The sequence below is a fragment of the Xyrauchen texanus genome, chromosome 5 (assembly GCF_025860055.1).
Source record: "Xyrauchen texanus isolate HMW12.3.18 chromosome 5, RBS_HiC_50CHRs, whole genome shotgun sequence".
NCBI classification, from domain to species: Eukaryota; Metazoa; Chordata; class Actinopteri; order Cypriniformes; family Catostomidae; genus Xyrauchen; species Xyrauchen texanus.
The window spans coordinates 38993019-39020042 of record NC_068280.1 but is presented as its reverse complement, the minus strand read 5'-3'; the positions used below and the strand labels follow the sequence as shown (position 1 = coordinate 39020042).

At 41.2% G+C, this 27024-nt stretch overlaps 1 protein-coding gene across 1 annotated transcript in view; it reads right to left on the bottom strand.

Moving 5' to 3' along the window:
* LOC127644056 (zeta-sarcoglycan) overlaps positions 1-27024 on the bottom strand; it is a 530452-nt gene that overhangs the window by 250000 nt on the left and 253428 nt on the right. The window contains exon 2 of the mRNA XM_052127069.1: positions 24663-24857. Within this exon, the coding sequence (XP_051983029.1) occupies positions 24663-24857 (195 nt within the window). The remainder of the gene's footprint in view (positions 1-24662; positions 24858-27024) is intronic.

The following is a 27024-nucleotide window of genomic DNA, read 5'->3' as shown; positions in this document are numbered from 1 at the left end:
GCTATTGCCACAGGTAATGCAGAGGATCAGGGAACGCGGCCACCGGTGCTCCTCATAGCCCCGCTGGGGAGAATCAGACATGGTTCCCGGAGCTTACGCAGCTGTCACTGACAGCCGCGGGCCCATCCCAGTGAGAGCAGATCTCCTCTCTCAAGCTCACGGCACAATCTGGCATCCCCACCCAGAGCGCTGGCGCTGCATGCGCAGTGATCAACGACTACCCGCCGCTCTGCCAGAAGGAGTAATAAACACCATCATACACGCCAGAGCCCCTTCCACGAGAAGACTCTATGCGCCAAAATGGTCTGTGTTCTCAAAATGGTGCACCGACAGAGACCTGGACCCACGGACATGTGGGGTGTCGCCGCTGCTCAGTATTTCTACAAGAGCTGCTGGATGAGGGCAGATCCCCATCCACGCCAAAGTGTAGGGCGGCCGCTGCGGCGCTCGCTGAACCCCTGCACGGCCAGTCATGGGGTAAAAACGAGCTGGTCATCCGCTTCCTCAGGGAGCTAGAAGGATGAACCCCCGCGCTTCCATCGGTTCCTATCTGGGATCTTTCTATAGTTCTCGAAACTATGAAAGCCCCCTTTCGAACCACTTCAATCCGTGGATTTGAAATACCTTTCACTCAAAACCGCTTTTCTGACTGCCCTGTCATCAGTCAAACGTGTGGGAGACCTTCACGCTGTCTGTCAGCGCATGCGTGTCTTGAGTTTGGACCAAGTGACTCCAAGGTCATTTTAAAGCCTAGACACGGCTATGTTCCCAAGGTGATCGGTACTCCTTTCAGAGCACAGGTCATTTCCTATCGGCGCTGCCAGCACCGGATAGCGAACGCGACGCCAATCTCCTTTGCCCGGTCAGAGCACTGAGATTGTAGTACTGCACGCCCGCTGCTTTCAGACGCCCGAGCAGCTTTTCGCTTCGCTCGAGGGCGCACCAAAGGTCTCGCCGCTCGAAACAGACACTATCTAGATGGATAGTGGACGCTATTGCTGCTGCATACGCGTCAAAGATCTGCCATGCCCGCTGGGCATTAGGGCTCACTCCACTAGAGGCATGGCATCCTCGTGGGCATGGTCCAGCGGAATTTCCATTCACGACATATGTGTGGCAGCGGATGGACTTCCCTCCACCTTTGTCAGATTTTACAATATGGAAGTGCCCGCTCTGCAGGCAAAACTACTAGCGGTTTATCACGCTACAGCTCCCCTGGTGAGCTGCACTGATGGGACACATTCCACACAGACCGCACCGCCGCTCTGTCGCTCCCGGCCCTACTATGTGCTTATGTATTACACAATCAATGACCCGCATTCTTGCCGGCCAAATATTATTTCCCCACTCATAAGGGCTCCCCGGTCCCCCTTAATTCCCTGGGGCTTATACAGTGGATGCTTGAGCGCGACGGCGCTGACAATGGGTTCCCGTGAGCGTAGCTAGCTTACGCAATACGAGAGAACCTCTCGTAAGAGAACGTATCGGTTACCTAACGTAACCCTCGGTCTCTCTAGATGAGGGAACGAGTATTGCGTAGCCGGCCGTGCTTCGCGCCACTAGCGTACTTTTCGCTTCAGTCAATGAAAACCAGGGTTCCAGCCTACTGAACCACGCTTATATGCACTCTAGTCACGCTCTTTTGGCGGGCTTTGATGCAGTGAGCGCCGGACGCCTCTCATTAGATGCGAGTTCGCTCAAGCTCGTCTATAGGCTGCAGCAGTTGCCGCGAGAGCAACCTATGAGCTCACTAGCTAGCCCGCTCAAGGTCTGCAGCTGCCGCGACTGCGCTGATAATGGATACAAAAATTAAGGATAATTTTTTGGCTTCAATATCTCAGAAAAGATGAATCTTTCCCGTAGCGTAAGCTAGCTTACGCAATACTCGTTCCCTCATCTAGAGAGAACCGAGGTTACGTTAGGTAACCGATACGTTTTCCTTTGTGTTTTGTTTATAATAAAGAAAGCTGCATTTGGATCCTCAACCTTCGTCTGCCTTCGTTGTCTGCAATTCGTAACACTAAGCTGTCGGCTATAGGTGCGTCCCACTGGCGGGGATGAAACGTTTGCCGCCGAATTCGTCACTCCCATTTCTTGCGAGATGCCGGCAAGCCGCTTTGAAATACAAGGATTTCTACTCTCAAAATCGACCAGCCATGTTGGCTATTATTATTTTTTGCTCCAAAGCCATTAGGGTTTATAACAGAGGCTTGACTCTTGATTCCATGATAAGGTAAGGTTTAGGAAATGACATTTAAATTACTTTGAAACTCTGAAGCGATTATACAGTAATATATGTAAAATATATTGAATTATTTTATGCACTTGAAAATTGTTTACATTTCTTTGATTGCTGCGCATTTGAGACATGCACCAATAAACCAAAAAGAATTCCTTTTGTAAAACTTACTTGGCAATAAATATCTTTATGATTCTGATTAGGTTTTAAAATAGATATTTAATTCATGGTATGAACAATTTAGCAGAATAAATTGATGAAGTTAGACTTTTCACGATGCCTGACTATCAGTGAACAGTGAAAGACATCTGCAACATGGCCAAAAATTTTTATTAATTTGCAACCATGGTGATATCTATCATAAACATGAAAATCCCTGTTTTGACGTGAAGGATAAACTCAATGAAATAGCGAAATTATCCTCTGGTTTCACAGTTGCGCAGAAATTTTGTTTATGTCTACATTTTTTCCAACCTTTTTTTTTTTTTTTTGTTATTTTACCTTTTACAGGTTTTGCAATTATGACCTGTACAAATGTTTAAGAAAGTGTTAAAGTCCCTGTAAAGGCAATAAAAAAAAATCTAAACGCATTATAAATGTTAAAAATGTATTGCTAAAACACATTACAAAGACTGAACTGTGAAGTTCCGCTGTCTCCATATCTGTTTCCGGTTTACTTGCGCTGTCGCCCAAAATGTCTGTTTTACTCGATGTCTCCAGAATCTTCCGAAAATACGCGTCAGCGATGTTCATCGCATTGTTGATGCCTGGTCCCCTGCTCCGACAAGCAAGAGGGACAAGGGCTTTAAACTCTACATATCGAGTTATCTGCACAACTACAAGGGTAAGTATTTTAATTTAATGTGGTGTGCCGGCAGATAGCGGCTAAGCTAGTTCGCCACGTGTTCATTTTTTATGTAAGGTTAGTATAGAAGCTTGTTTTTTCTTAGTTTTAAAGCAGACTGTTTGTTAATTTTTGTGATAATTGTAATATAAATTATATTAACTTGCTCTCCTCTCAGTTTCTAATAAAGATCAGGGCACAGGTGAAGTCACTGTCAGGGCATTGTGCTACAGGTCCACGAGGACAGCAGATAAACCTCACAGTTTGAGTGTATGGTGAAGATAAGACCGCAGTTACAGGCTTGTTACTTTAATAGCCCGATGTTCCTGGGGACTCGGCTAAGGTTATTCATGTTTAATGTAACTCAAATCAAATGAAAACAGTTATTGTAGGCAGGTAAGTTTCCCTAGCTGGTCCCCTCTGTGTAAAATGCGTTCTTATTCAAGTTTTCAACTCAGTCATTCGTTTAAGATGCAATCTTGTGTTATAAGTATTAGGCTATCATGATTATACAGTGAGCAAGCTATATAAATAAGTATTTAATATAATAAAAGTGTAGAGCAACAACCGAGGGTGTAAGGTAAAGGCTGAATATTGTAGATTTATTACAATATGTTGCATGTTTGAATTAAAATACCTGTGGATATGCCACTTCCCACTCATGAAAGTGTTATTCAAAGGAGCACACACTCTACAAAGGCCTGACTGGAGATTTGCCTGATCTATCCATCCTTCAGGTGAGTAGGGAATGATATAACCATAGCAAATTTCACTGTACAGTATGATATATCAACCAAAATCTGTATACCAATATTTCATTATTTTCTTTTTCCTCCCCTTTTACAAACAAATATTCTGCTTCAAAGAAAAAAAATGAAATTGATGTTATCATAAGGGTTCTTCATTATGAACTTGTATACAACTTGCAAACAACACCTGTGGTTGTTGGTTTAATTTCCACTGGGGCCACCTGTACATGTAGTAGACCTAGATATAAATGTCATAGTTTAGTAGTTGAAGGACCAGGACTGACTACTTTATTCTTTTAATCTGGGAACCCCTGTAGGTGCAGATCAAACCCCAATGCTGCGACGTCTTGGAGTTTGGCGATGTTGTGCGTAGCATGGACGACAAAATGCTATGTTTTAGTGCCAATGTGTCTGTTGGAGAGTTATCCCTGCCAGGGGATCTGTTACTCCCCCCTAGACACCCAGGAAAATTTGGCATTGCTTGACAACAGTTTGAGGCAGGATAAAGAGCTCCAGCAACGATTTGTAAGTGTGCCGATTTAGTTTATAACGCCATAGGGTAATCTAAAAAGTTAAATTAAGAGACCTTTTAGAGACATGTTCCTGAAGATTGTTCAAAGTAAGTTGGATATTTTTTTATATTTAAGTAGATGTGTATGACCTTATGCCATTCAAATGGAATGACAGATCTTTATTTTCTACAGGAGCCATCTGGAAGAACCCGGCAACCCAGGATGCCACTGATGAGGCGATCCAGGTTAACGTTACGCGTTACCTGAAAGGAGCATCTGAACATGAAGGTGGAAAAAGGCGCCGCATAGCTGAGAGGGACCCACAGCCGACTCCTTAAACCTAGGCTGACTACTGACACCCCAGCATCACTGACAACTGGAACCCTTTCTTTGTCCTGCAGTCAGTAACATCAAGACCCCTAAAAAAGCCTGCTAAAAGTGTCAGACTACACTCACCCAATCCACGCTGTTCACTGTGGAAATTGCGCTTTTTTTTTTTTCTCTCGTGACCCTGCTTTGAGGGCAGCTCCTTGGATGAATATGGGATGGCTTGTCCTTTTATACAGGCGCACGAGGAATCACTGAAGATATGCCAATTTGCACTGCCTCATTCTAGAGGTCGGGGAAAACCGGTGATTCTTAGCCCACTACGCCACGCAGTCCCCAACCTCTCCAGACATTCTGATTGGCTGTGTTCTCTACAGCCAGATTTTCTGCTGTTAATTATATTTATTCTCACTTGTTGTCATGTGTAAGTTGAATGTCAAAATGTATATTATACCTGTTATCCTGCACATTCCTTGATACCAAAGATCTCAATTATTTCATATACAATTTGCTGCTTATTTCATTGTTACAGTGCTTAACTATATTTTTAAATATAGCTTGTATATCCTAGATTATACATCTAATACTTGATATTTGCACATTATCTGGTATCAAATATTCTACTTGCCGTGACTTTAGTATTGGCTTATTTCATTCCGTCAGTGCTTAACGATTCTATTATAGTTTGTAAATCCTATTTCATACCTCTGATACTTGATATTGCACATTAACTAGTACCAAAAATTCTACTTTCATTCCGTCACAGTGCTTAACTGTTATTCTATTGTTAAATATAGCTTGTAAATCCTTGTGCCACAGGTCAGCATTGCAGTTATAATGGTATATTCTACTCCTTGTAAATATGATGTTATACCTCAATTTATTTGGTATCCTGCACTTTCTTTGGTACCAAATATCCTCATTGCTTATGTTTACTGGTAATTCTTTTCATCCCAGAGCTGACCTCTTTATATTATTAACAATTATTGTAAGTGTTACAATAGTGTTTTTAAAAAAAAAAAAAAAAATTATTACCAAAATTGAATTGGAAACCTGCATGTTCTTTTGTGTGTGTGTGTGTATATATATGTTTGTATTTTTCTGTTATTCATATTTCAGTGATCTGACATCTTGTTTCAATGACAGTTACTGTACTTTGAAATGTGGAATTAAAACGCCAAATGGAAATTTGTCTGGTTTGATCAATCATTATTCTTGATAAACTGCATGCTATAAATATATATAAAAAAAAAATATATATATATACAATAAGCGGCGGCAGATCGCTCGGAAAAAACGTTTGCCTCCGACGCTCCGCAGAAGGTCCGCCTTCGATATAACGGCGGCGGATGGCCGGCGGGCCGGCCGCGGAAAGAAGGCGGTAGGAAGGCGGCTGCCACTTTTTAAAAGCTGCTGCCGCCGGCGGTGCGCCGTCAAACGTGTTTGCAATATCGCCATTCTGCCGCTTCTACTGCCGCTTCTACTGCCGCCGGAGCACCGCCGGCGGCCCGCCGACTTATTGCTATCTGGGAGTATATAAACATCTTTTCTTATTCTTTTTTTTTTCTTTTGTTTTTCTTTCTGGATTCTCTGGATGATGTACCATAGGGCTTGGAAACAAAAGGCTGGAGGTTCAAATCTCATAAGGGGTGATCCATGCTCTAATACCATTGCGCCCTTAAGCAAAACACTTAAAAGTTAAAATTGCTCCAGGCAGAATATCCATTTAATAGGTGCACTTACTAGTTTTTTATTTATTTATTCATTTGTAATCAATATTTAATGTCTGGGTGGTTCTGTGAGGTAACCTTAGAATCCTTACATACAAAACTATGACCCATACCTGTTAACATCATATTACATTTTGGACAGGGCTGTAGCCTAAAGGTTAGTGCAATGGCAATGACACATCGAACCCATGCTAATATGATCTGAGTTTGATTCTGGCCTGTGTCATGATACCATCCAATTCCCTCTCCGCCCATTTTCCTGCCATATCTTCACTGTCTATATGAAAATAAAGTGACAGAATTCCCCTCAAAAACAACCCTTATTCACAAATTATTTAAACATGGGAACTAGTGAAAGAAACCACAAGTGCTTTTATACTTAGACTACACTTACATTTACATTTATTCATTTGGCAGATGCTTTCATCCAAAGCTGACTTACAAAAGAGGAAAACATAATCGAATCATCTTAAGGAGACAGTGGTACGAAAAGTGCCATACTACAAAGTTTCACTATCATCAGAATAGTATACAAAACAGATTTAATTGCAACAAGAATTGTAAATTTTTTATTTTTTTATTTTTTATCTTAAGCTATAACTGTCATCTAAATACCTTTATAAAAGTGTGCTCTGTGATGACAGTCTAATGTATTTATAAGTATATAGTGCTGTAAAATGTCATATTAGCTGTAGCGGATTGTATGCTCTCTCATGTGATTACTGACAAATCTCCCACTACTGTTCCCACCAAAATTATAAAAATTGAAGATGAGAGTAAGTCACTGCATTTGAGGGGCCACTGCTTCAGCATAACAGCCCATAATAATATGCATCTGTTACCAAGGCAACCAGAAAACCTGCCATAAGTTACATATCTATCCATTGTCCCCAATTTCTGCAAAATGTGTCATTTCCAACTCAATTTACCTGCACAGTCACCAACCATTTGAGCTGTAATATTCCACAATCCCCTAAGGGGCCACTACTTGGACAGAATATACATATGCAGATCTTCTTGGTCAAGTCAATCCGGCGATGGAGATAGAAAGAGAGGAAGCGAGGGAGAAAGACAGTGAAGGAATGAGAGTCAACATCAAACTTGGGTAAAGGGAAAAAGGCAGATGGGTAATTTCACAGGAGCCGTTAGCAAGTCTCGGGGGTTGACGGATTCCGCTGTTACTAAATCCAATTGTGCAGATGAATTTCCTTCCCGTTTACCCATAAAGCAGGATATTCCACTGATATTAGTCAAATCCCTCACTGTGATAAATATAACAGAAGTCGTAATTCTGTGGGTGTGTGAGTTGTGAACACAGCAAATGGCCACAGCTGGGTGAAATGTGTATGTGTGTTGGGGGAAAATGTATATATGAAAGTATTCTGATATTTTCGACTTTGGCAAGGAACACAAAACTCCATAAGATGTTGGTTAAAGGAGAAAAATAACCTTGGGAGAAACCAGGCTCACTGTAGGAGCCAGTTCCCCTCTGGCTAACATCATCAATCAAATCAAATCAAATCAATCAAATCAAATCACTTTATTGTCACACTACCATGTACACAAGTGCAACAGTAGGTGAAATTCTTGTGTGCAGTTCCGAGCAACATAGCAGTCATGACAGTGACGAGACATATACCAATTACAATAAACAACATACTTACACAAAACAATTTACATATCAAATGTACACATACTTACACAAAACAATTTACAAATCAGATGTACACATACTTACACAACACAATAATTATATACAATGCAGAATATAGAACAGAATATACAATACAATACAATAAGTGGGAGTATATGAAATATATATGTGTATATATATATATATAGCAGTTGTATTGAGGAGAATATGTTGACAGTCCAGTGTGAGATTATAGATTAATAAAGTGCAGTGCTAATTATTGATCCTGATAGATCAAGAGTTCAACAGTCTGATTGCTTGGGGAAAAAGCTATCATGTAGTCGGCTGGTGCGGGTCCTGATGCTGCGATACCGCCTGCCTGATGGTAGCAGTGAGAACAGCCCATGACTTGGGTGACTGGAGTCTCTGATGATCCTCCGAGCTTTTTTCACACAACCGCCTGGTGTATATGTCCTGGAGGGAGGGAAGCTCACCTCCGATGATGTTCCTGGCAGTTCGCGACCACCCTTGCAGGGCTTTGCAGTTGTACGCTGTGCTATTGCCGCACCAGGCGGTGATGCAGCCAGTCAGGATGCTCTCTACAGTGCTGGTGTAGAACCGCAGTGAGGATGTGGTGGTTCATTCCAAACTTCCTCAGCCGCCTCAGGAAGAAGAGGCGCTGGTGAGCCTTCTTCACAACGGCCTCAGTGTGGACGGACCATGTGAGTTCCTCAGTAATGTGGACACCGAGGAACTTGAAGCTGCTGACTCTCTCCAACCGGTGCTCCATTGATGGTGATGGGGCTGTGTTCTCCGCCTTTCTTCCTGAAGTCCACAACAAGCTCCTTGGTTTTACTGACGCTGAGGGAGAGGTTGTGCTCCTGACACCAGCGTGTCAGAGTGTGCACCTCCTCTCTGTAGGCTCTTTCATCATTGTCAGTGATCAGACCTACCACCGTCGTGATCGCCAGCAAACTTAATGATGGCATTGGAGCTATGTGTTGCCACACAGTCATGTGTGTACAGGGAATACAGGAGTGGGCTGAGAACACAGCCCTGCGGGCTCCAGTGTTGAGGGTCAGTGATGAGGAGGTGTTGCTGCCCATTCTAACCACCTGACGCCTGCCTGACAGGAAATCCAGGATCCAGCTGCACAGCCAGCTGTTTAAGCCCAGAGCCCGGAGTTTCTCATCAAGCTTGGAGGGCACTATGGTGTTGAATGCTGAGCTGTAGTCTACAAACAGCATTCTCACATATGTGTTCCTTTTTCCAGGTGGGAGAGAGCAGTGTGTATTGTAGATGCAATGGCATCATCAGTGGAGCGGTTGTTGCGGTAGGCAAACTGCAATGGGTCCAAAGAGGGGGCAGAACAGAGCAGATGTGATCTCTGATTAACCTCTCGAAGCATTTGCTGATGATGGGGGTCAGAGCAACAGGACGCCAGTCATTTAAGCATGTGATTATAGCTTGCTTCGGTACAGGCACAATGGTTGATGTTTTGAAGCATGTGGGGACTACAGACAGGGAGAGGGACAGATTGAAAATGTCCGTAAAAACACCAGCCAGTTGATTCGCGCGACGCTCTGATGACGCTGCCCGAATGCCGCCTGGACCCGCGGCTTTACGGATGTTCACCCGTCGGAATGATCGGGTTACATCCACAACAGAGACGGAGAGTGAATCAACCTCTGTAGCGCCAGCAGCGAAGTGCTCTCTCCGCGAGGGCGGTGTTACTGTCCTCAAAACGAGCATAAAATGTATTAAGTTCGTCCGGGAGAGATGCAGCGGTGTTCATGGCGGAGACTTTATTCCGCTTTGTAGTCCGTGGATTGTGTTAATTCCCTGCCACATACTTCTAGAGTCAGTGGTGTTGAACTGGCCTTCAAGCTTGTGCCTGTACTGGCGCTTAGCTGCACTGATAGTGTTACGGAGGGCATAACTGGCTTGTTTACGCCTCCGCGTTAGGAGAATTAAAGCGGAGGTCCGCGCAGTGAGTGCCGCCGAACATCGCCGCTAACCCATGGTTTCTGGTTGGGGTATATCCAGATAGTTTTGGTCGGAACAACGCCCTCACGCACTTCCTGATGAAACACGCTACGCTGTCAGCGTAAACCTCGATGTCGCCATCAGAGGCGGACCGAACATCTCCCAGTCCGCGTGATCAAAACAGTCTTGTAGCGCAGAGTCTGATTGGTCCGACCAGCACTGGATCGCTCTGAGGGTGGGTGCTTCCTGTTTCAGTTTCTGCCTGTAAGCCGGCAGAAGCAGAACGGAAGAATGGTCCGATTTGCCAAATGGGGGCGGGGAGGGATTTGTAGCCTTCCCGAAGGGAGAGTAACAATGATCCAAAACCCGGTCCCCTCGGTGTTGAACTTTATGTGTTGGTGGTATTTTGGGGCGTATTGCTTTGAAGTTGGCTTTGTTAAAGTCCCCGGCAACAATGAACGCAGCCTCAGGGTGCGCGGTTTCCTGCTCACTTATACACCCATACAGTTCCCTGAGTGCCCGGTCTGTGTCGGCTTATGGGGGATGTACACAGCTGTGATGATAACCGCTGTGAATTCCCTCGGCAGCCAGAATGGTCGACACAGAAGCATGAGATATTCCAGATCAGGAGAGCAAAAAGACTTGATGAAATGTACGCTCCTCTGATCACACCATGATTTGTTGATCATAAAACATACACCACCACCTCTGCTTTTACCAGAGAGGTCTTTCGCTCTGTCCGCCGGTGCACGGAAAAGCCCGCGGATTTCGATGGCCGAAGTCTGGAATCTCCGTAGACAGCCAGGTTTCTGTAAGGCACATAACGCAGCAGTCCCTCGCTCTCGTTGGAAAGAGATCCGCGCCTCAGCTCGCAGAGTTTGTTGTCCAGAGACTGAACATTTGCCAGTAGTATACTGGGTAGCGGGGTCGATTTGCACGACGCCTTACTCTGATGAGAACGCCGCTCGCTTTCCTCTTTTCCTTCTGCGCTTCGCGGCCGAGCAGCACAGACAAAGGGCTCACCGGCGTGTTTGTAAACAGCGGGTCGGCATTAAGGAATTTGAAGTCCGGTTTTCGATGTGTGATTGTAGAACTAATGTCCAAAAGCGTTTGTCTGTCGTAAACAATCATTAATATAATGGCAATTTTACTTATTTATAGTGCAAGTCATGGCTTAAATTATTAAACTATTAAGTGTTAAGGGTCAGTGTTTAAACAAAGATTTAGTATGAACTGTAAGATTAATGAATAATGTCTTTGAAGACCATCCTGAATTAACTGCAGAAGTTCACATAGATGCATTGCCCTTGTTAGTTTGCCAATGAAGGGTTTTGTTGGCAATAAATTGATAGTCTATGTATTCCATTATAAGAGTGTAGTCCATCATTAGACCTAGGTGATGCAGGCAGAGTTCAGTGAGGTGCATTGCAGTTCAACCGGCCGGTAATTTCTGTGATGTCTATCCTAATTCCAAGGTTCAGGCAATGGCATATGATGTATCCCATTTCTTATGGTTGGAGTTGGCATCAGTTCATCCTCTGAAGTCCATCGTAATAGACTGAAGTGATGTTTGGCTGGCACCTACTGCAATTAGTCGTCATTACTCAGAGACACGTAGAAGTGGAGTACAACACGAAGCAGGAATAGAGCATGGTCCTGCCGGTTCTGGTGACCTCAGGACAGGAGTCTAATTGTGTGTTGAAGGATAAATTAGGTGTATGCCTGGCTAAATAGATTAGTCTTTAGTCTAGACTTAATCTGAGTGAGTATGTCTGCATCTCAAACAGTGTTAGAGAGGCCATTCCATAGTTTAGGAGCCAAATATGAAAAGGATCTACCTTCTTTTATGGATTTTGATATTTTAGGAACAATTAACAGGCCAGAATTATGCGATCATAATGAACATGATAGAATATAGCATGGTAGAAGGTCACTTAAGTACTGCGGAGCTAGACTATTCAAAGCTATTCAATTAATACGAAATTTAACAGGAAGCCAATGTAATGACGATAAAATGGGGCTAATATGATCATATTTTTTGGTTCTAGTCAGCACTCTGTCTGCTGCATTTTGAACCAATTGAAGTTTATTTATTGATCTTGCTGGCCATCCTCCCCATAATGCATTACAATAATCTAGATTTGAGGTCATGAAAGCATGAATTAGTTTTTTGGCATCAGCGTCGTAATTTAGCAATATTTCTTAGGTGGCAGAATGCGGTTCTACAAACCTTGGTAATTAGATTTTCAAAAGGACAGATTGGTATCAAATATAACATCTAATTTCTTCGCTGTTGAAGACAATGTAACAGTACATTAATTGAGAGTCAAATGTTAATTTAGCAGCTTGTTTTTAGAGGTTTTTGGTCCAATAATTAGTTCCTTTCATTGATGCGCTCTGCTAATTTGGAGAATTGTGAAATTTTATCAGGTTTTGAAGAAATATAAAGTTGGGTATCGTAGGCATAATAATGGAAACTTATTCTACGATTCCTGATAATATCTTCCAGGGGAAGCAGATGTAAGGAGAAAAGCAGAGGCCCTAAAACTTATCCCTGTGGCATGCTATACTTAACTGTTTGTTTGGTTTGACAATTCCTCATTTACATAGACAAAGTGATAGCAGTCTGCTGAATAGGACCTAAACCATGTGAATGCAAGTCCACAAATGCCAACATAATTCTCTAGCCTATTCAAGAGAATGCCATGATCTATCGTGTTGAATGCAGCACTAAATATACATATCTAAAAGCACTAGAAATGAAATTCAGTCTCGATCAGATGAGAAGAGCAATTCATTTGTAACTCTGATAAGTGCAGTCTCTTAACTGTGATGTGGCCTAGATCCTGACTGAAATTGTTCTGTGACAGGGCAGAGGGCAGGGCCTTATCAGGCTAATCAAGCCTTAGAGAGGGATAAAGGCCGACTGCAGACGGTGGTGTGAGAGAGAGTGAGAGCGAGAGCGAGAGAGAAAGATAGAGCATTTAGGGGCAGTGGTCCATCCTATGTGTGTCTTTGTGTCTTTTGGTTTATTTCTTCATTAAACTATAATTTATATTGTCAAGCCGGTTCTCGCCTCCTCTTTTCCATTGAACTGATTTACACTGGTGCCGAAGACCCTGGAAGGAGGAGGGATTCGCCGTAGTGGAGTTCTCTGCTAGGGGACGGAGAAGCCCGGCAACATGGAAGTGGAGGAATGGCCAACGACCGCGAGGGGAGTAGAGGCTCCTAACTGACCTCCTGGAGTGGTCATTGCCGCTGCCAGGGGCGGAGGACACCTGTAACAGCTGCTGAAATGGGGCGGGGTCTGAGACTGCCTACCACAAGCAGGGAGGGGCTCACTGCCGACCGCCTGGAGTGGGAGAACCTCTGCCAGGGGCGGGGGAGACCCCTTATGTTCCCCGAGAACTCGGCAGGGCATTCCGTCCGCCAGGGGCTGGAGGACTGCCTCCGATCCACCAAGAGAAGCATGGCTGTTGTCCGTTAGTTGGTGGAGGAGCGGCCGAGGACAAAGCTACAGCATATCCAGCGCATACCTTTTTTTTTTTTTTTCTCTCTCTCTCCTCTCTCTCTCTCTCTCTCCCACTGATGCTCTGTGTTGGCCTTTTCCCTCTCTTTTAAATGTAAAAAAAAATGTGTTGCTATTTTTCATTATTGTTTCCCTCCCCCGTCGCCTCCCAGATTCAGGACGGCGGGGATGACCTGCGGGGAATAAAGGCACGCCCTACCCCAGGGAAAGGGGTGGGGGGGGGGGGTACATCATGCGGGGGGCTCCCTGGTCTGAGAGAACGAGGGAGGAATGTGACAGGGCGGAGGGTGGGGCCTGGTTCGTGATTTTACACACCTTGCCCCTTCTCAGGCTAATCAAGCCTCCGTGAGGGATAAAGGCAAATTGCGGACGGTGTTGCGAGAGAGAGCGAAATAACTTTTATGGGCAGCGGCCCATCCTATGTGTGTTTGTGTCATTTGGTTTATTTCTTCATTAAACCATTATTTATATTGTCAAGACGGTTCTCACCTCCTCCTTTCCATTGAATTGCTTTACACATTCATACGTATATACTATTTCTCTGTAGAAATTAACATAGTTGGGAGGATACTACATTTTCTAGTATTTTCAATATAAATGGGAGATTTGAAATTGGCCTATAATTAGCCAATTCTCCAGGATCAAGATGTGGCTTCTTAATAAGCAGTTTGATAATTGCCATTTTAAAGTTTCTTGGGACATATCTTAAGGATAGTGAGAAGTTAATACTATTAAGAAGAGGTTCTGAGATTACAGGGAATACCTCTTTTAAGAGCTTAGTTGGTATTGGATCTAACAAACATGTTTTTCATGTTTTCGTGACTCTTCATGACATATGACAGCGAAGGATTGAAGTTGAATGTGAGGAAAATAATGAGATAATTTCAACAAATACTTCTAGGCTTTGGGGCATACTGAGTGTATGAGATAGATCTGGAAGATTATTAGTGAAGATATCTTTAGTGGTCGAAAGAATAGTTCTACCTGAACAATAGCGTAGTGTAGATTGAGAAACATTAGCTGATCGCAGCATACAAGATATTAGGTAATGATCTGTGATGTCATTGCTCTGCAGTAGAATTTCTATAGTATCAACATCAACTCCATATGACAGAATTAAATCTAGCATATGATTATGGTGATGAGTTGGTCACATATTGTCTGACTACAAGAGAGTTGAGAATATCGATAAATGGTAATCCCAATGTGTAATTTTCATTATCTATGTGAATGTTGAAATTAGCAACAATTAAAGCTCTATCTACAGTAACTACTAGTAATTTCCTTCACCAAGGAAATCAGAATTAGGCCCGGGTGATCTATATACTATGCAAGGGCAAGGGCAAAAGATGACAGAGATTTTTTTATTTATATCTGACGGTGCCACATTAAGTATTATTAGTTCTCAAGACTTAAACTTATATCCTGTCCTCTGAGTAACATCGAACACTTCACTGTATATTGTAGCAACACCTCCTCCTCGACCCTTCAGATGAGGATCATGTTTATAACAATAACTGGGGGAGTAGATTCATTTAAATTAATATATTAATCCGGTTTAAGCCAGGTTTCAGTCAAACAGACTGCATGCAAACTATGATCTGTATTTCCACGTTCCGTACAATAGATTCACCAATTATTAGGACTCTTTCAACATGATTCTCACTGAGTGCATTACTGAGTGGGGAGAATCGATTGTAAATCCTAACAGGAATGCCGCTTTGCCTACGAGACATCAACCAAATGCCCTGCTCAGGGGGCTCTAGAACCTGGAACCAAAGTGTGTGTTGCTCGCTGTTCTACCCACATCAAAAACAGTATCTACCATCTTCTCTTTCTCACTAATGCGTGTCTCTAACTCATTAACTTTCAGCCTGACTAATTCCTTACATTTATCACATGTGAATCCCTCACTGCTGGGGGAAGAAGCTATTGTAAACATGTGACATGCAATACAGGAAGAAATAACATTAGCGGATCTCATGACTTACCGCAACTGATTGCTGTTGTTGTTGGTTTTTCCTGAGCCGTGATGTTTTGCTATCGATGTGAATCTCTCAAGCAATTGTTTGTTGTTCCTGTTGTTCTTGATAAGCAGTGCTTTGAGATCAATGCAATAATCTGTTTACCACAGAGGAGAAGAACGGGTCCACGCTGCAAAACGCATGCTGTTAAATCGCGATAAAAAATAAAAGTGGATGCACACGGAAAATTCACACACTTGAATCATGATAAAAGAATAATGCGGGAGGAAACTCGAAGCGTGCAAAATATTGATCTAAAAATGGCAGATAATAAGGATTAAAAGCTGAAAACTCATAAAAAAAGAGAAGCTAAAAAAGCTAGCAGGCTAAAAACACAGTCTCAAACTTGAACTAGGTGCCAGCAACAACAGGTAAAATACAAACAGATGAAACAGTAGAAAATAATGTCAAGATTATTATTATTATTTTATTCTTCAAATTAATATTTTTTAAACAAATGGGCCTATGGTCTGTGTTATGTGGCTCCATGATGAAGTAAAGCTGAAAGTTCAGCACTTCTTGCACAAAGCACTAAAGTCCAATGAAGATGAATTAAAAATAAGTGAGTAACAGATTGAAATAATACATCTTTTTTTAATCTTAATACACTAAACATAAAGGATTGCAATATTACTGTATTGCAACCTATATATCAATATAATATGGTATTGCCAGGTACCATATCATATTGCATTCCCAACCCTAGTGCATACATTCTTTCTGAGTTTTGCCTTTGTAGGTGACAAGAGAATGGGTTTATGTAGAGAGTCAGAGAAAGTGGGCCAAAAAACTTGAGATCTTTGAACTTGAGTGGAGTAAAAAAATGTATTTGGCCTCTTTTCAGAGGCATTGCACAGATGTTGTCACAGAGCCTTCTATGCCCTTATCAGACTTCTTTTGTTCCTTTCCATCAGTGTTTTCCTTGCTCTTACTTTTTGTGATTGCAACTGATCTCTCTCTCTCTCTCTCTCTCTCTCTCTCTCTCTCTCTCTCTCTCTCTCTCTCTCTCTCTCTCTCTTTCTCTCAGTTTATGAGGTTGACTTGAAAGGTTTTGAAAGTTGGTGCATCATAAACACATAGAGATATTTAGTTTATATCTCTGTATTGAGCTTTGAGTGTGTGCTTGTGTGTTCTTGATGCTGAGCATGAGATCTTCAGGTTAGTGTGTATGATGGTTTGTTTGAATGGGTGTGTTTAAATGTTGTACCTTGAGATAGCCGCACCAACGTGTGTGTGTGTGTGTGTGTGTGTGTGTGTGTGTGTGTGCATGTGCGTGTGTTTGAAGTATCAACACTAATCTTTTCCAGAAGAGCACTTTTTTTTTTTCACTAGACTTGAAATTTCCTATGGATTATGTGCATGCGTTTAGTTCAGATATTTCTGTATCATCAGATATCCTGAACATTTTGCACCATATTTATAGAGATATTGATTTATTCAAACTGTGAAATGGACATTAGCCTGAAATGAGTTTGAACCAGTAACTGAGGAGATCCACCCAAGCGTATATTCTGTTGATAGCGGTTTCCCCCCATTATTTCTAAATTGTATATTACAGTGCAAGGCAATAATTTTTGCATGCTTCCTGTTTGGTCTGCTTATTACAGACTTGATGAATAAGGTTCCACTTTTGAATTATTCCTTCCTGATTGTTTATTAAGTTTCAATGTCATTGGCCGCAGCGGTAAAAGGACAGAGTTAGCATGCTGTTCATGGGCACTATTATTTCTTCTTTTTTGTTTAAATGACCTGAAAGTCAGTGCTATGAAAATTGTTACTGTCTTAAGCTGCAAAAAAGAAATAATTAAATACACATGAGTCCACAAAATGTGAGGAAAGATATAAGTTAATATTATTGCAGATCTGCATTTATTTCATTGTTTGCAATTTCTGTGTAATTTTACGCTTTTTGAGAAATAAAGGTTCTGTGTTTTCCTGCGAGTGCAGAGCGCTTCAGCACAAATTAATATCCTTCCATGTTTTGCCTGTTTGTAGATATTTCCTCACATGTGTCATCCACACAAACTGCTGAACCCAACACTAACCAGGGTTTGGAGGGTTACTAATAGATTACAGAATAAATGCAGTAAAATCCATTAGATTAAGGCCTGTAACATATTCTAAATTGGATAACTTCTTAAGCACTGGTAGATTTTTTTTCACTTGTTTTGACTATAAAAACTCTGCCAGTACAGTAAGACAAAATACACATGTTAAAAATACTTTTTCTCTGAAAAACCTAAATATCTTATTCAGTGTTTTTTCTAAAACAAGACGAATCAAATCGCTCTTGTTTTAAGGATTTTAAGATATCTTTATATGAAAACAATACAAAAATTATCAAGCATATGATATTTACCTTAACATCAATGGTCTTACTAGAAAAAAAGAAATTATGATCTAACCTGAATTTTCATGATAAAAAAAATATGATCGTGCCTGGTAACGTGTATGTAAAATGGCTAGAAATAGCATTTTAGCTTAGCGTAAAGCTGACAATTTACACAAGGTTTATTTCTATTTCTTCTGCTCCAAACTTCAAACTTACTTCTCTGTCTGCTCGTATGAATGTAACACATCATAAGGGTTTTTCACCACTGTTCAAATGCAATTTGCATCTTATCATTTACAGTATATGTATAAATGTTTTCCATCTGAAAAGACTAAATATTTAATTAAACAAATGACAATAAAATGCAAAGTAATCTCTTCAGTAATCAAAATACTTTTTGAATGTAACTATTCTAATTACCAATTATTTAAATTGTAACTGTAGTGGAACAGTTCCTTATATTTTGTAATTTAAATATGTAATACTGTTACATGTATTCCATTACTTCCCAACCCTGACATTAACATAACATTCCTTATGTGCGAAAACAACGAAAAGTAGAACTTACGAGTTAAAGTGCCAAAAATGGTCTTTAGTTTCTGCAGTGGGAATAGCTAATAATATTTTCTATCCCCTAACCCTATCCTAAACCTAACACAAACCTTCCTGTATTTCTATATTTTCATTAAAATATTAAGCTAGTATGTTTATTAAAGGAATATTCCAGGTTTAACAAAGTTAAGCTTAATCAACAGAATTTGTAGCCTAATGCTGACTACCACAAAAATGTATTTAAAAAAAAAAAAAAATCTAGAATCTGAGAACTCCAAAAGGGGGCACTATGTCGTGAAAAAGTTTACACTTAAAATGTTATATTCTCAGATTACAAATGTCAGCAATATGAGGTATCATTTGAAAGCTTAGAATCTGAACTTTTCATAAATAATTCATCACCAAAATAAAAAAATAACTCCTAAAGAAATTTTGTGTCAAATCAGCTACACCTAGAGGTCATGTGGTAGGAATATTAATATGAATATTAAAGTTAAATAGCACTTAAATAGACACATTTTCAGTGACTTCACTTTTCTCTGCAGCCACCATATTTGTGACCATTGACAGGAGAAAACAATGGCGGTGAATGGAAAAACACTCATGAAACTATATCAAGAAAAGCCTAAAAAAATAAAAACACATTTGAAAGGTTTATTTAGGTCTGAGGTCTTAACAAATACTGCCAAATTTGACTTTCGCAGACATTTAAATACATTTTATCCATGATTCATCTCCGTATGCCAGCAAGTCTGATGTGTAACCCTTGAGTGCACATGCCTACAAGTACATCACCGTGAACATCTCTCATCCAGAAGTTACAAATGTTTTTGTGTTGTTTTCTGCTCTGATTTGGTCAAAATATTACAAAATGTCTGTGATGATCCAGTCTGTATGAATATAAAGGCTGCTTTTACCTCATGAAGTATACACAGAAAGCAACGGAGGCATATAAGACTAATATGTTTATATTTTAGTCTGGTGATGTGGATAAAATCTTTGCTTCATTATAATATGATGTGTTGTTTATTGACTATCATTAGAAAATACTCATTAAATGTATACTATACATTCACTTTAAAGTGCTTTTTTATTAATTAAAATGTGTTACATTTATCACATATCTTTATACAGTCTGGGTTTTATGAATAGCATCGTCCTATGTGCTTTTCCAGTTTAATTGTATCCGTATGAATTATGTTATAACCTCCATTCCCTTATGGAGGGAACGAGACATTGTTTTGATGTAGTGACACTAGGGTCTCTCTTGAGAGCCTCGGTTACCTCTTATCTTTGAGAAAAGGCCAATGAGAATTGACGAACAGAATTTGCATGCTCCTCCCCTGGACATACGTTTGTAAAATGAGGGAAGCATGCGTCTGTTCAGACAAGTTTTGAGTTCAGGAGCCAAGAGTAAGTTCCAGGCCTTTTCAGTGGCTAATACAGTGTTGTGGGAAGAGGGACACAATGTCTTGTTCCCTCCATCAGGGAATGGAGTTTACAACAGTAACCGAGACGTTCCCCTTCTGTTACTCACTTGACGTTGTGTCGACACTAGGGGTCCCTATCTAAAAATGGCATAATACTGAACTGTGTTACGTGGACTGCTGATGCAGGTGCAAGGAAGCTGATTTGTGCAAGAATAGCAGGTGCATCAGACTGCACGTAACCTTCTTCAATGCCCCAAAAGACGTCATATAGTTCCCCACATCCCTGAGGGGGGGAGAGACGTAACTAGTATGGGAGCAGGCCGCGCCAGCCGCAGCCTTTTCTCTCTCAGTGTTTTCTCTCCATAAAGCGTTAATGCGGCTGGGGCCATCTAACACTATGACATGTATTGGGAAAGGCGTTTTTTTCCTACATTATTCTTTCAGGGGGAGAAGACCACATGGAGAGTCTGTGCCGATGGGGGCTTCTGTCAGAGACTACCAAAGTGGACAATGGATGGATTCTTGGGAGGCAAACAGATCTACCTGTGCTCTGCCGAACCATCCCCAAATCAGCTGGACCACCTGAGGGTGGAGTCTCCACTGCTTAGCATTACCTGCCATGAGAGTGCATCCACTGTGGTGTTTAGGTTGCCAAGGACATGAGTGGCGCGCAGCGACCTCAGCCACTGCTGACTCCAAAGGAGGAGATGGCGGGCGAGTTACGACATGCAACGAGAGCGAATGCCACCTTGGCAATTTATATACACTACTGTTGCGGTGTTGTCTGAGCAGATCAATACATGTTGCCATAGATCAGCGGCAGAAATCTGTGCAGGGCAAGAAATACTGCCAGCAACTCTAGGCAGTTGATGTGCCAGGAGCCAGCGGCTGTTATCTGTAGTAACTATGACTTGTCTGAACACCTGCTGTAGGGGGACTCCTGCCCATAGAAAATAGAGGTCTGTCCAAGGGCTGAATAAGTGATGGCAGGAAGGGGTGAGGGTCACACAGAATTTTTCGTGGCACTATGCCAATCTTGGGACTCGAATCTGAAGCCAGTGCTGAAGCGGTCTCATATGTATAAACACGAGCGGTGTGACTGTCGCTGAGGATGCCATATGCCCAAAGAGCCTCTGAAATAGTCTCAGTGGAACCACTGTGCCCGGTCTGAACATATTCAGGCAGTTCAGCACTGACTGCGAGCGCTCGCTTGTGAGGCACGCAGTCATTGAGACCAAGTCTAACTCAATGCCGAGAAAAGAGATGCTCTTTTCCCAGTTGACCCGAAGCCCTAAACTGCTGAGGTGCCTGTGTGTACAGAGCAACTCTCCAGAGTGTACTAGGATTAGCCAGTCATCGAGGTAGTTGAGTATGTGAATGTCCACTTCCCTTAATGGGGCAAGAGTGGCCTCTGCGAGTTTCGTGAAGACGCGAGGGGAAAGGGACAGACCGAAGGGGAGGACCATCCACTAATACGCCTGGCTGTTAAAAGCGAACCATAGAAAGGGTCTGTGATGGGGTAATTTTGAGATGTGAAATTATTTGTCCTTCAAGTCTACTGGCGCAAACCAATCTTGATGCTGGACGCATGTCAGAATACGTTTCTGCGTCAGCATCCTGAATAGGAGTCTGTGTAAGGCCCGGTTCAGAACTCGTAGGTCCAAGAAGTCCCGTGCTGAGGCAGAGCAGCCTGGGGTTTCACCGCCGCAGGGGGACACCTCACAAGCAGATGGGACGCAGGATCTTGAGCTGCGGCGGGGCAAGATGTGTTGAATGGCCTCCGTCTGTTTCTTCACCGCCGAGAACAGCTGGGCAAAGTCCTTAATGGTGTCATCGAATAGGCCCATCTGTCAAAGTCCCACATCTCGACCAGATTCATCCACAGGTGGCTTTCATTTTCGCAGGGATTTACCCGGTGAAACCACGGCCGTTAAATTCCCAAAATTGCCTCCAGCACCAGCCGCGCCGGCCCTATACCTGTGGGTAGAAGGCACGACTCAGGGGGACGGCTAGAGTGGCTTTCTCCCAGAAGTAGTAAAGCTGCGACCGCAACGTTACAATGGTCATGTTGTGGCAGTGAGACCACACACGTGAGGCAGCGCTCGTGACAGTCAAAAGCGGAGAGGTAACGACCGCATCTAGGAATGTGATGGAAGGGCATCTTGTAAAAGACATGTCTTTAAAAAGACGTTCAACGTCAATGTGTCTTACTCTTTCAGAGAAATATATACTCTTTTTTTTTTTTAGAGGGCTGTCGAAGCGCCCAGGGGCGTAGTCTGCACTGGCGTGAAGAAGAAGAGAAAAGCCGCTGAAATGCAACATATCAGCAACAGCGTATGCTCTTTTAGAGGTGAGTGGAACAGCAGTGGGTTTTACTCCGCTTATTGAAACACAATCACTCAGTCTGAAGAGATGCACGCTTCCCTCCTTTTTATACCTGGGGGAGGGGCATGCAAATTCTGTTCGCCAATTCTCATTGGCCTTTTCACAAATATAAGTGGCAACTGAGGCTCTCAAGAAAAACCCCTAGTGTCACTACATCACAACATCGAGTGAGTGACAGAAGGGGAACTGACATGTCTGAATAAATGAGCAAAGACCCACCAGTGTTTTATACTGGTTCTTCCCCTTCATCGCTGATTGACTTTGGTGAAATTAATCCGTCACTTAAAAACAAACTTTATTGAAAGAAAAACTACATTTTGGCTCTGGTAATTAAACAGCATGTTCACCTTTTCAAGATTTATAAATAGAAACAAAACTTTTGCTGACTTTTTTTGCATCTCACAGTGCTGCACAATGAAGAAATATGGAATTTTGGTCACAGTTTGAGAGATTTTCAAAAGAATCACAAAGTGAAATACGATATACAAATATCTCTTTTATGTGATGATCACTGCTGCTATAAGCAACAAATAGCTTAAAGGTTCTGCTTAAAAATAGCAATTTTTAACTAGTCTGTGATCTTGCTTGTGTGAATAATCCAAAGTTGTATCTTAAATGTCCAGAACAAAATATGCGGTCCAGCAGGAAAAGCATGCTAAACAAATAATTCGAAATATATGTTATCGGCTACTGTTGATAACATTTTTATACATCCTTGCAAAGGGGAGGATCTCAGATTTCTAATGACACATCTCATCTAGATTGAGATTCTGGTCCACTCAGAGGCAGAAATATTTGATGAAACAATGGGGAAACAAAGGGGGTTGTGCATGAACTGAAAATTAGACTGAATGACTATGGACGAGTACACTACATCTGTGAGGGCTAACATGTGTTACCTACATTTCAGAATGGCTTTTTGAGGAAATGGAGGAAAAATTATTGCTGCCATCTAGTGGAATAAAATTGCAGGCTGCAGCCCAAAAATGCCCCAGAGTTGAAGAGGTTAAACAACTTTACAGCTTTAATAATACATGAGTTTTAACAGAATAACTACTGTATTTATGTGCTTTTATAAATTATAAGCTTTTTTAAGCTTATATTTTATAAGCACATTTCTTCCTTTAAACCCTCCAAAAATGTCCCCATTCACTTCCATTGGAAGTGCCTCACTGTAACCTATTTTATTATTATAATTTATTTATTTTTTAGAAACAGATGGATGAGATGAAATTAATATATATATTTTTTTAATTTTTATTTAAATTATTATTATTATTATTATTATTATTATTATTATTATTATTATTATGTTTGGTACTCAGCACATGGGGACAGTTGGCTGGTTCTCACAATGTCAAAAAATGTGAGCTTTTTCTATTCTTGATGGGAATTGTCGTACCCACAATATAGACAAAACCTAAACCACACACATAGAGGTTTTATGAGCCTGTCATGTGTGTTTCAATAACACACTCCAATCCACATTAACTCTACAAAGAGGTATTTAAGATACCAATTCTTGCTTACCACTATTAATTTATCACACACACAGGCACACACTTTGGCAAAAAATCCTCTCATTTCATCTCGCTGTCTCAGCCAATAAACCAAAAAGTGTTCATTTCTGAGTAGGGTGAGAGGTTGACAACTCTGCTGATCCAGGCAGCCCATGCTTTGTACTTCTGTATAGCCATGTGTGTCAGAAGCTGTTAAACAAGGACAAATCCAATGGGTAAATAAAGTGCTGTAACCTCAAACTTGCCTGAGTAAGGCCAGTTACACAGACAGACAAAAAATAATTTAGAAAGATGACAGAAGATGCCACAATGAGCAAAGTTATTACAGCTGGAACAACAAAAAAAACTTGTTAAATGTGTCTCCATGATTATATAATGTGGTAGGTAGTTTTTACAGTGGTGCTAAGTGGTTACCATGGTGTTGCGTGTGGTTACTAGGGCATTACTAGTTGGTTTCTAGGAGTAAGATTGCCAGGTGGTTGCTTCCTGGTCCATGTCTTAAGATGTTTTGGTCCTTATATATGTCCCAGGTCCCTACTTCAAAATAAGTCATCAGGAAAAAACCACAAGTCTGATAGCTTAGAAAATAATAGCACACCTCTCCTCAACAAGCCAGGCAAACTAAGGGAACATTCATGTTTGTAGCACAAATGGAATGGGACAAGTTACGTTCTGAATTTTAATACTTAAGGTTAGGCTTTGTTCAAACCCCTATCCCAGAATTGTGCAATAGTGATAGTACCACCACAAATAAGATACAAACTCAGCCTTAAAAAGCTGAGAGTGACAGCAAAGTACCACACCTGGAAGAGGATAGGATCTGTGAAGATGATGTAAAGAGGAGGACAAAAAACATAGCAAGGTACTCACCACGGTGAAGTTCATGACCTTTAGGATCCAGATGGTCAAGGCTAGGTTGACAATCATGGTGACGAGGAGGAGGAGAATGAAGAAATAGAGGCAGCGCTTTCGCCAACCGTAAATACCCACCGGGTATGCCGTAGCACAGCCCGGTCGCTGGAGGGGGTTGGGCTGAGATGCCAGGATGTATTGCTCCTGAGTCATCTACACAGAAAGAAGAAAAAGAGAGAAATTAATTGCAGATTTCATGGTTTTCATACAATGTTCTCTTTCCTTTGTTGTCACGTGCAAAAAAACATTTTTTATATTTTTTATATATATATAGGGCTGTCGATTTAACGCGTTAATTCAGTGCGATTAATTTGACAAGAAATAACAAATTTTTTTATTATATATATAATTTTTTCATATTTAAAGATAATTATATATTGATATTAATATGTATAATCTTTATATATGTAATTATTGTTATATGAGGGGCTTTCTCAGCAAATATTTGTATATGCGATTAATTAGTCGGGACACCATGTAATTAATTCGATTAAAAATGTTAATCGATTGACAGCCCTAATATATATATATATATATATATATATATATATATATATATATATATATATATATATATATGTATTAGATACACCCTTTGCTAAACTGAAAACACTACAACTACACATAATGTGATGTTTTTTTTTCTGAATTTCAAATCAGATGCTTGCAACACGCTCCAAAAAAGTTGAGACAGGGGCAGTTTAAGACTTATAACAAATTGACGAGTTAAAATAACAAGGCAATGAGAAACAGGAGATGTTAAACAGGTGAGGCAATCGTGTAATAGTATATAAGGAGCCTCCAGAAGCAACCTAGTCCTTCAAGAGCAAGGATCATTCGAGACTTGTCAATTTGCCAACAGATGCTTCTGCAAATAATCCAGCACTTTGAGAACAATGATCCCCAAAGACAAATTGGAAAGCTTTTGGACATTTCACCATCTACATTGCACAATACAATAAAAAGATTCAAAGAATTTGGTCAAATCTCGGTGCAAGGACAAGACAAATACCACTTCTGAATGCATGTGATCTCTGATCCCTCAGACATCACTATCTTAAAAAAATCATTAACATGGGTTTGGGATTACTTTAGCAATCCTTTGTTAGTCAACACCGTGCATCCACAGATGCAAGTTAAGACTTTACTATGCAAAGCAGAAGCCCTACATCAACACTTGTCCAGAAGTGCTGCTGACTTCTCTTGGCTCGGTATTATCTTAGATGGAAAGCAGAACAGTGGAACCGTGTTTTTTGGTCTGATGAGTCCGCATTTCAAATGGTTTTTTAAAAACACAGCCGTCATGTTCTCCGGGCCAAAGAGGAATAGGACCATCCAAGCTGTTATCAGCATCAGGTCCAAAAGCCAGTGTCTGAATTGGCCAGGGGTGTGTCAGTGCCCATGGCATGGGTAACTCACATACCTTTGAGGGCACCATTAATTCAAAAAGATATGTATACATTTTGGAGCAGCATATAATGCCATCAGCATCTTTTCCAGGGATGTCGCAGCATTTTCATCAGGACAACTACAAACCACATATTGGTCGAATAAGCAGAGAGTGCGAGTGCTAGATTGACCTGCCTGCAGTCCTGACCATCTCCAATTGAGAATGTGTGGTGCATTATGAAGTGCACAATACAGCAATGAAGACCCGGTACAATTGTGTAGCTGAAGACCTGCATAATGGATGAATGGGGGAAAATTCGACTTTTTAAACTTAACAAACTTAGTAAGTGTTATTAGAAGAAATGGTGATGTTTCAAAGTGGTAAACACTCGACTGTCCCAACTTTTTTGGAGTGTGTTGCAATCATCTGATTTGAAATGACTGAATTTTTTTTTTTTAAATAATGAAATTCACAAGGTAAAACCTTATAAAAATCATATAATGTGTAGTTGTTGTGCTTTCAATATAGCAAAGGGTGAATATAATTTATAAATAACTAAAACAACTTTTTTTCAGAATTGAATTTGTAAACGTTGATCTTTGAATAAAAGCACTGTATAATTGATCTTTTATTTGATCCAATTAGATAACGTTTATTTGAAATGTATATTCAGTTTGCGTAGAACAATAGTGTAAAAATAATATAAATATGTGAAAAGAGGCAAAAATGCAACAGATCATGGGATTAAAAGCAAATTCGGGGAAGGGAAAGCCAAAGATGAAGATACTGTATAGAAAACTAACAGAAGGAGAGAAAGAGCAACATTGCGATAGACTGTAAGTGAGAAGCAGTATTAGGCAGAGGAAGATGTGGGATGAGCTCCATCTCTCAGTCACATCTTCCTTTCACTTTTTGATTTCAATCTCTGCA